The sequence below is a fragment of the Lonchura striata genome, chromosome 28, assembly GCF_046129695.1.
Source record: "Lonchura striata isolate bLonStr1 chromosome 28, bLonStr1.mat, whole genome shotgun sequence".
Classification (NCBI taxonomy): domain Eukaryota; kingdom Metazoa; phylum Chordata; class Aves; order Passeriformes; family Estrildidae; genus Lonchura; species Lonchura striata.
Window position 1 is genome coordinate 3,881,513 of NC_134630.1, and position 12,149 is coordinate 3,893,661.

Here is a 12,149-nt window from a genome sequence, read left to right on the forward strand (position 1 = left end):
AATGCCACTTATTAAGTGATTTAAATAGTTGTATCAAGGGACTGATACTTCAGAAAGAGTTTCAGCAATTCGGAACAATGTGAGTACATGTGCTTCACATATGGTACTGCAGTGCTGGGCTTATGACAGTTTAAATCTGATCATTTCATCCTGGATGCAGCTGGTACTCTTTCTCCCTCTGCAGCTAAATCAGCTATCTCTCTTACCAAGGATTTGCAGGCTCACTAGCAACTTTTTATTGTTATTTATTACCATTCTGATGAATTTTCAAACCTGGCAGCCATAAGGTTTTGAATCTGCAAGTACCCCGTGCAATTTAACTCAAATGCCACAGAGTTCTGAACTTCCTTTGGGGGTAATGGGATCTCCATGGCAATGAGGCCTGCTGAGAGAGGAACATGGGCTTGGAATTTGATAAAAGATTACTTGGGGGCTGTAAAACACCATCATCCTCATCCCAAAGTGATAATTAATCATGAGCTAAAGCAACCTGACTCATGGGACTGTAGAACGGCACGGGCTGAGAAATTTGGCTTGAAATGGCATCTGAGGAATTGCCTCGTGTTTAAAAAAAATCCTTTTGGGTAGGGGAAAAAAAACCCCAGAAAGGTGTGTCATGAAGAGAATATAGATGTGTTGCTTCCAGCCCAGTGCATCAAAGAGCTCAGAGCCTGCAATGCTTTTAGCTGACAAGTTCATGGCACGGTGCCACGCAGAGAGGAGTGGTGCAGATTCCATTCAGAAACTCTCACATTGCAGCATCTATGGGAGGTCGTTTGGGGTGGCTTTAAAGCTCTCTGTGTGCCTCCTAAAATAATGCCTTTTGTAAACTTGCAGGGTCTAATTGTTTGAACAAGGATGTGGTAGTAGAGCTGGGGATTCCAGCCCAGTTTTGTAGCTGCAGTTTCTGGGCTGCTCCCGTATAAACTGCAAGGTCAGGTGTGTTACATGCATTGAGGCTGACATTTAGAAAGCTCCAAAAATCACCTCTGAATCACCTTCTTCTGTATAAAGCTGAACTATGAAAATGGAGCCATATGATTGATTAAAAAATGTCTAAATTGTTTCAAAGAAAGCATTGGCTATAAAGCTCTATGAAAGGTTCTGGTACCTCCTTATTCCTTCATGAACTTTAACTCTTTTATGATTAGCTAACTGTACATTTAGTTTGTTACATATAATAGATAAATGAATGGGTTTTTATTCATTTATTCACTTGAACATGAATTTATTATTATAGTTGCAATAAACAGTGATATATTACTGGTTTTATTTAAATCCTAAGGATTTGCAAGCCATTTGTAGCCACTTAGGCTCTGTTTGTTCATTTATACAATTAGATACATTAGATAAAGGCTTAGATAATTATGCATGAGATTATATTTATACATTAGATGCACACTTAGACTGTTGGTGACAACAAACGTGACCCTACAGGGGCAAATACATCACGGATTGTTTTTTTTCCTTTTGCTGCACAAGAAGTGTCTCACAAATGAAGGTAACACTCTTGTGGCTGTGACTGACCACTTCCAATTGTGCTCCTCAGGGGTTATTTGATTGCAGCACCTTCTGTTTTCCGCTCTGGGGTGGAGGAAGCCATAAGTGTGACCATCTTCAACTCTGTCAAGGAGACCACGGTGCAAATCCAGCTGGTGGTCAAAGGAGAGACGGTGTCACGGAGCCACGGCACAGTCCTGGGTGAGCTCCTGCAGTTCTGAGCTTGACAACTGATTTATGAGCTGAGGTGCTGTGAGAGCACCTTGGTATCTCCTAAAGAATTGCTTTAGGTGATAATGGAATCAAACTAATTGATTTGCTGCTGCTGTACCTTCTCAGTTAATTGTGTTAATGTGGTTTTGATCTCAAACACTTTGATAACTTTGGAACACCAAGACATACAGATACCCAAAATAACTGGTATTCTAGAGTTTATAGTGATTATATGTCTTTTTGATGCCTGAATATACATCACTGGGGGGCTATATAAGGAATAAAATACGTTTATTTTAAGGAAAAATTAAAAATCTACATTACCAATTTCTTCTTTCCAAAATGAGTGCTGGGAACACAATCCCCATCTTCAGGACTGGGTGTTGCTGAGAGAGGTGATAATGTTTGTATAGTTGGCTAAATCTTTAAAATCCAAGCCAGATACCTCTGTCCTGTGAGTGAGAGCAATGTGATTAGATAATATCCAACTTAACACTGAGTGAATTTACTCTGGTGAAAGTGAAGTCCAGTAGCCCTGTGGTACCACTGTCAGTAGTGGTGGAAGCTATAGTGTAGTCAAGGCAAACAGGCTCTTTAACCCTCATGTTTTAACCCTTCTGTATGTTAAAACTGGGAGTTTTATGAAAGCCATTCCATTTCTTGGAACAGTTGTTTCTGGTTGTGCCCTCCCCTTGATGCCTTTGAAAGTGGCTGACAATTGCAAAGCAATTCAAAGGGAGTGATGCTGACACATGTGCACAGCAAATGCTCAAGAGAACTCCTAGATATGGCTGTATCCAGCAATCCAAAGAGATGCCATGAGTGTTTGTTTTGAGAATTATTTAAGTCCCAAAAGAAGCCGGGTCCTTTTTAGAGCAAAACACTTCAGTAGGCACAGGCTGGAACCTCAGCCCTGGGGGTGCTCTCCAGTCACAGAGCACTTTGCAGTTTACATTGGGCAGAAGGTGTCAACAAATGTGGACCAGGTTTATTTTGGAGAACTCTACTGGGTCTGACTTCTCACCCTGCAGACTTTCTTTCCTGCACTTTCTTTCCAGACTTCTTTCCTGCGGTGCAGGAAAATGACTTCAGGTGAAATCACAACAAAGGGACACTGCAGGGAGCAGCTCTGTGGTGTGGGGTCTTCCTTCACTCAACTGCAAAGATTTAAAATCTTAGTGCCTTACCTCGAGAATAACTCTTGCTCTCTTTCTCTCTCTCATATTTTAGATAAAGGAACAATTAAGCTCAAGGTGAGTGTCAATTATTTTAAGATGTTTTTGGTGAACATATACGGGACTTTCCCTCAGCCACATCAAGCATTGCTCCCTGGCACAAATAAATGTCACATGCTGGGGCACACACTGAGGAGGACACACTGAGGTGGAGAGTGAAGACAACAAAGCTCAACCCATCACAGCTCACCTTTACTCCACTAAAGAAAACCAGTGGCTTGTGGCCACATAAATTTCTGTGTTTGGGCTATTTTGTAAGAGTGGCAGTACAGAATTCTGTGTGGGGGTTATGACTTGAAATGTTGGCAAAATGGAGCTGGACTAGAAGAACAAGCCCTTAGAAATGTTGGGTTTCTTAACTTAGGGCTTAATTTGGGCTTGTCATCTTTGGGATGTTAAAGGGGGGTGGTGGAACAAAATATTCAGTTGTGTGCATCTGGAATGGTATCAGATTTTTTACTTTGTCATTTTTAATCTGAAGTAATTTTAAAGTACTTATTTCTCTGAGCACCTGGTTGAACATGTACATGCATGCACTTTTTGTTTTGGGGACTTTTTTGTGTTGCTCATTGGGGTTTTTCCCTCTGTTGGCAGAGCTGTGGTTTGGTTTCCCCACATAAGATATTTTCTTTACTGGGGGCTGCATATGTAGCTCGTGGATGAACCATCACTCTGCTTGAGTGATAAAGGACAGAAGAGAATTTCCTGCCATGTTTTCATCATGAATTTACCTCCTTTGAAATGTATATATTGTAGAAAACCTAGTATGTCCTTAATTCTCTTTGCACTACTAACACAGATTTACACCAAAACACAACAGGTGCCTCTTCTTGCTCACTTCAGTATCAATTACATTCCCCAAAAGCTCAAAGGCTTTTTTGTGTGTTCCTCACCTTGTGTTTTTTAGGTGCCTTCAGGGCTTCGTGGACAAGCACACCTGAAGGTCTGGGGCAACAGGCACCTGGCAGAGGAAGGGTACATTTTCCACAACTACACCACAGTCACCATCGACAGCAAGGGCTCCTCAGTGTTCATCCAGACTGACAAACCTCTCTACAAACCCAAGCAGAAAGGTAAAATCATCTTGGACAATTTGCCAGGTGCTAGGGCTGCTTTCAAGGGGAGTTTTAGGATGAGCTCTTCTCTTCAGTCTCAGCTCTGGTGACTGATAAATTCCCTATTTTCCTTTTTTTTAGTGTTGATAAACCTCTATATGGTGACTTCTGACCTGAGGCCAGTCAACGACAGGGTAAAGAAAGCTGTTTTCTTTCACACTGTGCAATGGGATGGAATACTTAGTAGCCTGCATTTTATTCAAATGTACACTTATGCAGAAACAGAACTGGATTTTTAACCTGTTTGGGCATAGCTTGTGATAGCTTGTTTTAGCTTTTTTCACTTGGTTTTATTCTTATTGGAGGAGAACACAAACTTTTGGACTGCTGGCAAATAGGAGGCAGCTCTGCCAGATCAGAGACAAGAATTTTTCAGAAAATTGCACCTTATTTAGCTAGTGCACAGATATGTAAATTATCACTTTTCCAGATAGATGTCTGAATTAAATGTGTGCTTCTTAGGCTCCTCTTAGCAAAGAAGAGATGTTCAAACTCTGTCACTTTGGGTTTCACACCTTGCTTATGTTGACTCAGCACTTCATCACAAAAAGCAGAAAAATTTTTTCATAAAGCCTTTTATTTTTCTTTTTTCTTTCAGATTGAAGCTTATGTGGTGGTGAGTATCTGTGTGCCCACCTAGCACCTGTCCTGTAGAGGTACAAGGTTTGTGTAGCCATTAAAGGAACAAATCTGTGCTTTTCCTGTCCATTATGGCCATTTCCACCCCTAACCAATGCAATTATCTATCCCTTTGTCTATATCTGATCTCTGTGCCTTGGGGTTTTTTTTTTTTTTTGGGGGGGGGCGGGGGGGGGTTGTTTTTTTTTTTTTTTTTTGCTGCTATCACCAGCAAATATCCTTGTTTTCTACTTCAGTTTCAGAAATTCTTTCAGCCTGAGAAGAATTGGCTTGGTTCACTGGGATTTGTAACTGTGACAGCCCCACTCCCTTTCCCTTCTTTTCAATGCCCACCCACTCCTATCCTTCATGTGCTGGGCTGGCAGAGCAGGGCTACCCTCATCTCTGCACCCAGAGATAGTGGAGAGCAGAAATTCATGGGAAGGAAAGGGTTCTCCTGTCTTCTTTCTTATGAGGTGAACGAGAGGTTCCTTCTATGTTTAGGTTTTGGTTTTTTGTTTGATTTCTTTTTTTTTTTTGGTTGGTTGGTTGTGGTGGTTTTTTGGGTTTTGGATTTTTTTGTTGTTTTTTATGTGTTTACCTATCAAAAAGCAGGAGGAGTCACTCCTGTTGAAGATTTAATGCTGACAAAACCAGCAGGATTCATTTCATTTGGGTTTGTCATCTAAAATCTGTCTTTCTGCTTGTACAGCTCCTTTTAGGAATGAGGTCAGTTCATCCCATCCAGGACTGGCGTCTAAGGCAGGGCACAGATCTGCTGCTTGACAGCATTTACTTGTGTGCATTGCTTACAGGAGCAGAGCTCCTAAATAACTCCAGAAAGCAAATACCCCTGGTGTAAGGTATTTTTGAGACATTTTTGACAGGCATTGGTTACATTTGAGCTGTCAGTGAGGTGTGTGTATTACAAAAGGAAGTTCTTTGTTGCAAACTGAGTTAAATATATGAGCGATACCCATTTTCTCATCCCTAAACCCCCTGCAGGATCCTCGGGGGTCTCGGATGATAGAATGGAATAACTTGAAGCCATTTTGTTGTGGTAAGTGCCAGATTATTTCTTTTTTCCTCTGTGTACTGTGATTTGCCTTTGCTTCTGCTTCCACTGAGTGGTGCTCAGTAAGGCTTGGCAAGGGCTGGAGAGTGACAGAGCTCACAGAGTGCTGTTTCCCTTTTCAGGCATTGTCAATATGACTTTTCCCCTGTCTGATCAGCCAGTGTTTGGGGAATGGCTCATCTTTGCTGAGATGCAGGGCCACACTTACAACAAATCCTTTGAGGTGCAGAAATACGGTGAGTTGACCCTAACCCAGGTGCATTTGGAAGAGCAAAGCACTGTGAAATGCCTTCACTTGTGATGAAACGCCTGAAATACTGCATTTAAAATGCCACGAAGAAAAATTCCTTAGAGCCATGTGTTTCAGGGATGCAGGCACTGCTAACTAAGATCACCTTGCCAGGTGGTTTTGGTTTGCTGCTCTTGTTGGTTGACCCTCTGCTGGGTGCTACCCTGATAAATCAGAACCAACTCCTGTCAGAGCTGTGGGGACTTTTGCTATAAGCTGGGCAATGTGATCTGCTTGAAAAAAAAATTGCTTTATATCTTTTCATTGTAGTGTTGCCAAAGTTTGAGCTGCTGATTGATCCCCCGCGCTACATCCGTGACCTTTCGCTGTGTGAAAAAGGAACTGTCCATGCCAGGTAGGAACAGGTCCCAAACCAGGCTTCATTGCTGTGGGTTGTAGTGCAGTCACTGCAGCTTGGGTCCCACCTGCTGCAGACTTTTCAGATGATTTCTAATCATCATCAGAAGCTTTCTGATGTAAGAGCCTTCAAAAACATGGTAAAAATAACAATCTAGAAAACTTCCTGTGGTAACGTTTTCTAGATGTGCAGGTAACATGGTAATTAATTGTCTTGATATAATCAGAAGAACAGAAACCAGCTGGAAGTTATTGATCATCTTCTTTGCATTCCAGATACACATTTGGAAAACCAGTGACAGGGAAATTAATTGTCAATATGACTATAAATGGTGTTGGGTACTACAGACATGAAGTGGGACAGCCTGTCCTCAAGACCATGCAGGTGAGGGAGACCATGGACTCACATGTGATAAAATGCCTGATCTGTCTTTAAAATTTATCCCACAGTTCTGTTTTGTTGCTGATGGGAGATCAGAAAATGAAGGAGTAAATCTTATACAGGGGCCACTGCTTATTTTTACATGGTGTGTTTATGATTTTAGATATTAGGAAGAGGTTCTTTTCCCAGAGAGTGCTGGCACTGCCCAGGCTCCCCAGGGAATGGTCCCGGCCCCGAGGCTGCCAGAGCTGCAGGAGCGTTTGGACAGCGGTCTCAGGGCTGCTCAGGGTGGGGCTGTTGGGGGGTCTGGGCAGGGACAGGGCTGGACTGATGATCCTTGTGGGTCCCTTCCAGCTCAGGATATTTTGGGATTTGGTGGGATGAGAATTTGTTGGCATAATTTTGATCTTAAGAGCATGTGTGGCAGAGAGGAGCAGGAGCCTGAGGTGACAGAATTAATCCAGAGCGTGGCTAAGGGAGGAAAATGAACCTTTTCCCTTCCCTTTTCCTTCCTTCCTTCCTTCCTTCCTTCCTTCCTTCCTTCCTTCCTTCCTCCCTTCCTCCCTTCCTCCCTTCCTTTTCCCTCCCAATTAATTCCCCCCAAACCCTGCTGTAAGCCTCCACCAGCTGCCTGTGCTTTAGGTTTGTTTTCTGTGCCCTGTGAGGGTGTGCAAAGCCCCTTCCCTTTGTGTGCCCACCCCAGATGGATGGCTCGGCCGTGTTTGAGGTGTGTGTCAGGGACATGATGCCAGCAGATGTCCCCGAGCACTTCCGAGGCACAGTCAACATCTGGGCCACGGTGATCAGCTCTGATGGCAGCAAGCAGGTGACCTTTGATGACTCCACACCCGTCCAGAAGCAGCTGATTGATATCAAGTACTCCAAGGACACCAGGAAACAGTTCAAACCTGGCCTGCCTTACAAAGGCAAGGTGAGGTGAAAAGTAGAGCCATGGATATGTGGCTGATTTAATTTGCACTGACTTGACCCCAGTGATTTTCCCCCACCTGGAACTGCTGATAATTTAAAGCAAATTGTTCTATAAATGCCCCACTGTGCAGGTGGAGGTCACTTACCCCGATGGAAGTCCAGCTGACAGAGTCACCATCCGAATTAAAGCTGAGCTCACGCCAAAGGACAATGTTTATACAAGTGAACTGGTCTCAAGGAATGGCCTGGTGGAGTTTGAAATCCCCTCCATCCCCACAGCTGCCCAATATGTCTGGCTGGAGGTGGGTAAAAGCTCCTTATAGGATTAGCAGGCTTTAATGTAACTAATCTTGTCAAACCTGCACTTTATACATCAGTGCTGCAAACAGGAATTCAGTGCCTTTTAGCTCCAGCTCCTGGGTTTCAACACAGCAAACACTGGCTTGTTTCTTGCTGCCAGAACTGATGTTGATAACCACCATGAAAAGATGCTCCTCCAAATACACCTTAACATGGCAGTAGGGTCCAATATTTGGGGAGTAAAGATGTCAAGAGATGAAAGGTGAAAGGTATAAAATGGGAGAGGAGAGTAGAGATTAAGAAAGAACCAAATGCATTACATTGATGCAACTTTTTTTTTTTCCATTTTTTAAGACCAAAGTGACAGCAATTGATGGGAAACCCTCTGGGGATCAATATCTGCCCAACTACTTGTCCATCAGCAGCTGGTACTCACCCAGCAAGTGTCACATCCAGCTCCAGGCACCAGATAAACCTTTCCAGGTATGTTGGCTTCACCTTCCACCATGGAAATGAAATGAAATCCAAGCATTGCTTGGTTTAAAGTGCTTTGTTCTAATTAAATATTTCCGGACATTCCTGATTCTGGGAACCTGAACAGTTTCCACCACAAAGGATGAAACGGCTGCACTTCAACAAATAATTGTTGAACGTGGGCTACACAAGGCGCTAAGCACAGCTCCCTTGGTGCTCCGTGCAGCACCTCAACTCCAACCCTTTCTGTTCAGAGAGGAGGTGGGTGTAGGCATGGAAAACTTCAGTTTTCCACATCTCAATGTGTGTTCTGTGCCTCCAGCAGTGCCCACTGCTTGCTGAAAATGATTGGAAGTGATGTTAGTGGGAGTGGCTGAATTACTAAAGACCAAAATTAAGGCTGTGTAGTCTCACTGGAACTTCCAGTTTAAATATCATCTGCATCTGTTCAATCTTCCAGTTATTGAGCTCTGAACATGACTGCCTTGTCTTATTTGGTAGGTTTTATAGGAGCTTCTCTAAAAATGTAGTTCAGCTCTATAAAAGTTGTTGTGATTTCTCTCATAGAGAAAAGATCTGATTTAACCATGATTCCTGTTGCATAATTTTTTTCTGAGAATTGTTCAGGGTTTCTTCTTACCCAAGAAAATATTGTGAAGGTCTGCATATTGTTCAGTGGAAAAAAAAGTGGGTTTTGGCCATAAACACACTAAGATTTGTTATCAGCAGGTTCGTCAGGTTGGTTTGAGACTCTTTGTAGCCAAATAAGAGCATTTTTTAAATCATTGCATTTCATGGAAGTTTAATGGCTAATTAATCTTTTACAAGTTTCCTGAGGTATGGAAAGGGGATTATACACTGCTAATCTGAACACATTGTTCTTATTATAACCTGATTAGAATTAATTCTTCTGTGGGAAAGCTTGGAGCTGGATGACCAGCTGATCTGTGAACTGTTTCTGTGCACTGCCAGCTCTTACTGGGTGTTCCAATTAGCTACATTCATTTTTTAATGAATTGCTTCATCATTTGCTCTGGGGAATTCTTAATACTTCAAATATTTGATGTCACGAGGCACCTCTTGGACTCTGTGGCATTCTCACTGTGTTTAACCATCCTTGTGCTCCAGTTCTGCCCTTTTGCTTGGTGCCATGTGTGCATTCTGCAGGGAGAGCACTTGGAGCTGAAAAAAGAGATGTTTCAGACATGACCAGTGCTAATCCCATGGCTGATGTCTGTTCTGTTGGGATTTTGAGGGATTTTGTCTTGGGGGTGTTCAGTACTCACTGAGCCCCTCTGGGTGCAGTTTCAGTGCCCAGGTGTGCTGCTCTGGAGTCTATTGCAGGCATCAGATGAGTTACCAAGACCAAAAAAAAAAATCAAATTTCATTTATTTGTGTGTTTGACACCTTCCTGAGTGCCCAACTTACAAATTATTATCAAAACTTTGTAATGTGAAATCATTTTCCCTCAGATCTCTTCCCAGTCATTTCATGGTGATGTTTGAATTGATATTTGCCACATGGATGTAATCAGATTTAAACTGCAAAAACTATCAAACATATATCTCTTCCCACCCCCAACCCAACTCTTTCCTTTTTTTGGGCTGGGCTACTGAAGGGGTGTCTAAAATCCAACCAATTCTGACAGCTGCTCTGTGCCAAAGGGCTTAACTTCCAGGATTCCAGAGATTCCTTCATTGTTCCATTAATGCATACAACCCCCAGCTCATTCTCCTGTAGATTTGCAGCGAGTGGAGAGCTGAACACAGGCCCCTTTTTATTGTTGAAAAAGTCCCTGAGAACAGTGCTAATGTAATAATACACTTTTCAATGCATCTATTTGCTAGGAGGGGGCTCACACCTCCTGTGGCCTGGAACCCAGGCAGGTTTCTCTGCTTTGTCACCCCAAAGCTCATAACAGAGCAAATCTTTGGCTTTTCTGTCCCTGCCTGCAGGTGGGAGAGGAGGCCTGGATTGCAGTGAAATCCACCTGTCCTTGCAACTTCACTCTCCATTATGAGGTGGCATCACGAGGGAACATTGTCCTGTCAGGGCTGCAGCCCAGCAATGTCACCCAGCAGAGGAGCAAAAGGGCCACCACACCCTTTGAGAAGAACATTGACCTCACACGCTTCCCAGGAACAGGTAGCCAGCACCAGAAATGCAATTCACCCCTATTTTCAGTGAAAAACAACTTTTCTACTACTAACTTCTATTACTACATTTACTTACTGCTATTACTTACTTCTGTTACTACAACTTCTACTACTAACTTCTATTAACTTTCTTTTAATGCGGTGCTCCTTAAAGAACATAGATAACTTTGTGCAAGAAAAATAGTGAAAATCACTGCCCTCAGGCATGTAAAAGAATTCTTCAAGAGGGGTAACTCTTGAAAAGTTTTCTTTGGTCCTTCTGCAGTCGTTCTCAGTTGAGAAAACTCTAATATTTGCTTGGAGTGGAGTGGCAGGGAAGTGTATGGCAGGGCTGGGGCAGCTGGTTCAATTGGTTGAGCTTAAACTGAAGAGAGGATATTAGATGGAAAGAGAAAATTAAATTGATTGATAAAAGAGATCACACAGCCCACAGGGCAAGGGAAATGAAATGTGGACTCCTGGTTTGTATAAGGAGTAACAGAAAGACACAAATCTGGTGGATTTGCAGAGCAGGAGGGTGAAAACTGGTGGGTTTGGGAAGATGGAGATAACAGCTGCCAAAGGAAAAGCCGGGATACCCTGGCAACCACTTGGAGAGTTGGGGAAAGAGTAACAGGAACCTCCCTCCAGGTACCCACCAAGCCCCTGGCAATCAGTAATTTAGGATTTGTGATGATTTTCTGCACTGAAGGTTTGTTCTGAGCTTTGCATTTATGGTTTGCTCAGGGGCTTTGTGGCTGCTCTGTCATTGGAAGAGTTCAAGGCCAGGCTGTGTGGGACTCTGGGCAGCCTGGTCTGGTGAAAGTCATCCTTGTGCACAGTAGGATCTTTAAAGGCCTCTTCAACCTAAACCATTCTGTGATTCTGTTTAACAGCTCCAGTGATTCCCTGCTCCATGAACTGCATAATCCTTTTACAAGCTTCTTCCTTTGCTCTCATCAGCATTCTCCAGCAACAGATAACATTTTCTGTTTGATTTCAATGGCTTGATAACTTAACTGGGTGTTTCCTTGATCTCATGCCTGGAAAACCACTGAATAATCCTTCCCTACCCACCTTCTTCATGCTGCTCATTAAATTAGGAGTGCTAATTACCTTCCACAACGAGGAGGAAAAGGGAGAAGATTCTGAACTCAAGAAGGTGTGCAGCAAGAACAAGAATGCAAGTCCAGAATGGATGGGGAATTCTGTGCCTGTCAGCGTTAGGAAGGGGCAGGAAGGGAGTGATTGGGATAAATAAAGCTATTTTTTTCCTCCACAATTCCTGTTTCAGCACCTCCCAGCCCACCTGCAGCAGAGGTTGAGGTGTGCGTGACCTTCCTGAGATTCTTGGTCGTTCACTCCATGGCTCCCCTGGGTCGGCTCCTGGTGTACTACGTCAGGGAGAACGGAGAGGGGGTCACAGACAGTCTGCAGTTCCCTGTCACCCCCTCCTTTGAGAACCAGGTAGTGGAGAGGGAGGGCTGCTGCCTCGTTGCTCTTTGGTTTTGGGACAATCACAGCA

The 12,149-nt window shown here is 43.3% G+C and overlaps 2 protein-coding genes across 2 annotated transcripts in view; both read left to right on the top strand.

Moving 5' to 3' along the window:
• Positions 1-12,149, top strand: part of MED26 (mediator complex subunit 26) — a 205,820-nt gene that overhangs the window by 82,654 nt on the left and 111,017 nt on the right. The gene's annotated exons all lie outside the window — the stretch shown is intronic.
• The window catches only part of CPAMD8 (C3 and PZP like alpha-2-macroglobulin domain containing 8), a 50,236-nt gene continuing 38,945 nt past the window's right edge, over positions 859-12,149 (top strand). The window contains exons 1-15 of the mRNA XM_077788729.1: positions 859-863; positions 1,550-1,701; positions 2,944-2,966; positions 3,856-4,021; positions 4,145-4,197; positions 4,662-4,679; positions 5,687-5,741; positions 5,879-5,992; positions 6,316-6,400; positions 6,679-6,787; positions 7,488-7,715; positions 7,846-8,016; positions 8,369-8,497; positions 10,445-10,634; positions 11,919-12,091. Coding sequence (XP_077644855.1) covers positions 859-863; positions 1,550-1,701; positions 2,944-2,966; positions 3,856-4,021; positions 4,145-4,197; positions 4,662-4,679; positions 5,687-5,741; positions 5,879-5,992; positions 6,316-6,400; positions 6,679-6,787; positions 7,488-7,715; positions 7,846-8,016; positions 8,369-8,497; positions 10,445-10,634; positions 11,919-12,091 — 1,671 coding nt within the window. The remainder of the gene's footprint in view (positions 864-1,549; positions 1,702-2,943; positions 2,967-3,855; positions 4,022-4,144; positions 4,198-4,661; positions 4,680-5,686; positions 5,742-5,878; positions 5,993-6,315; positions 6,401-6,678; positions 6,788-7,487; positions 7,716-7,845; positions 8,017-8,368; positions 8,498-10,444; positions 10,635-11,918; positions 12,092-12,149) is intronic.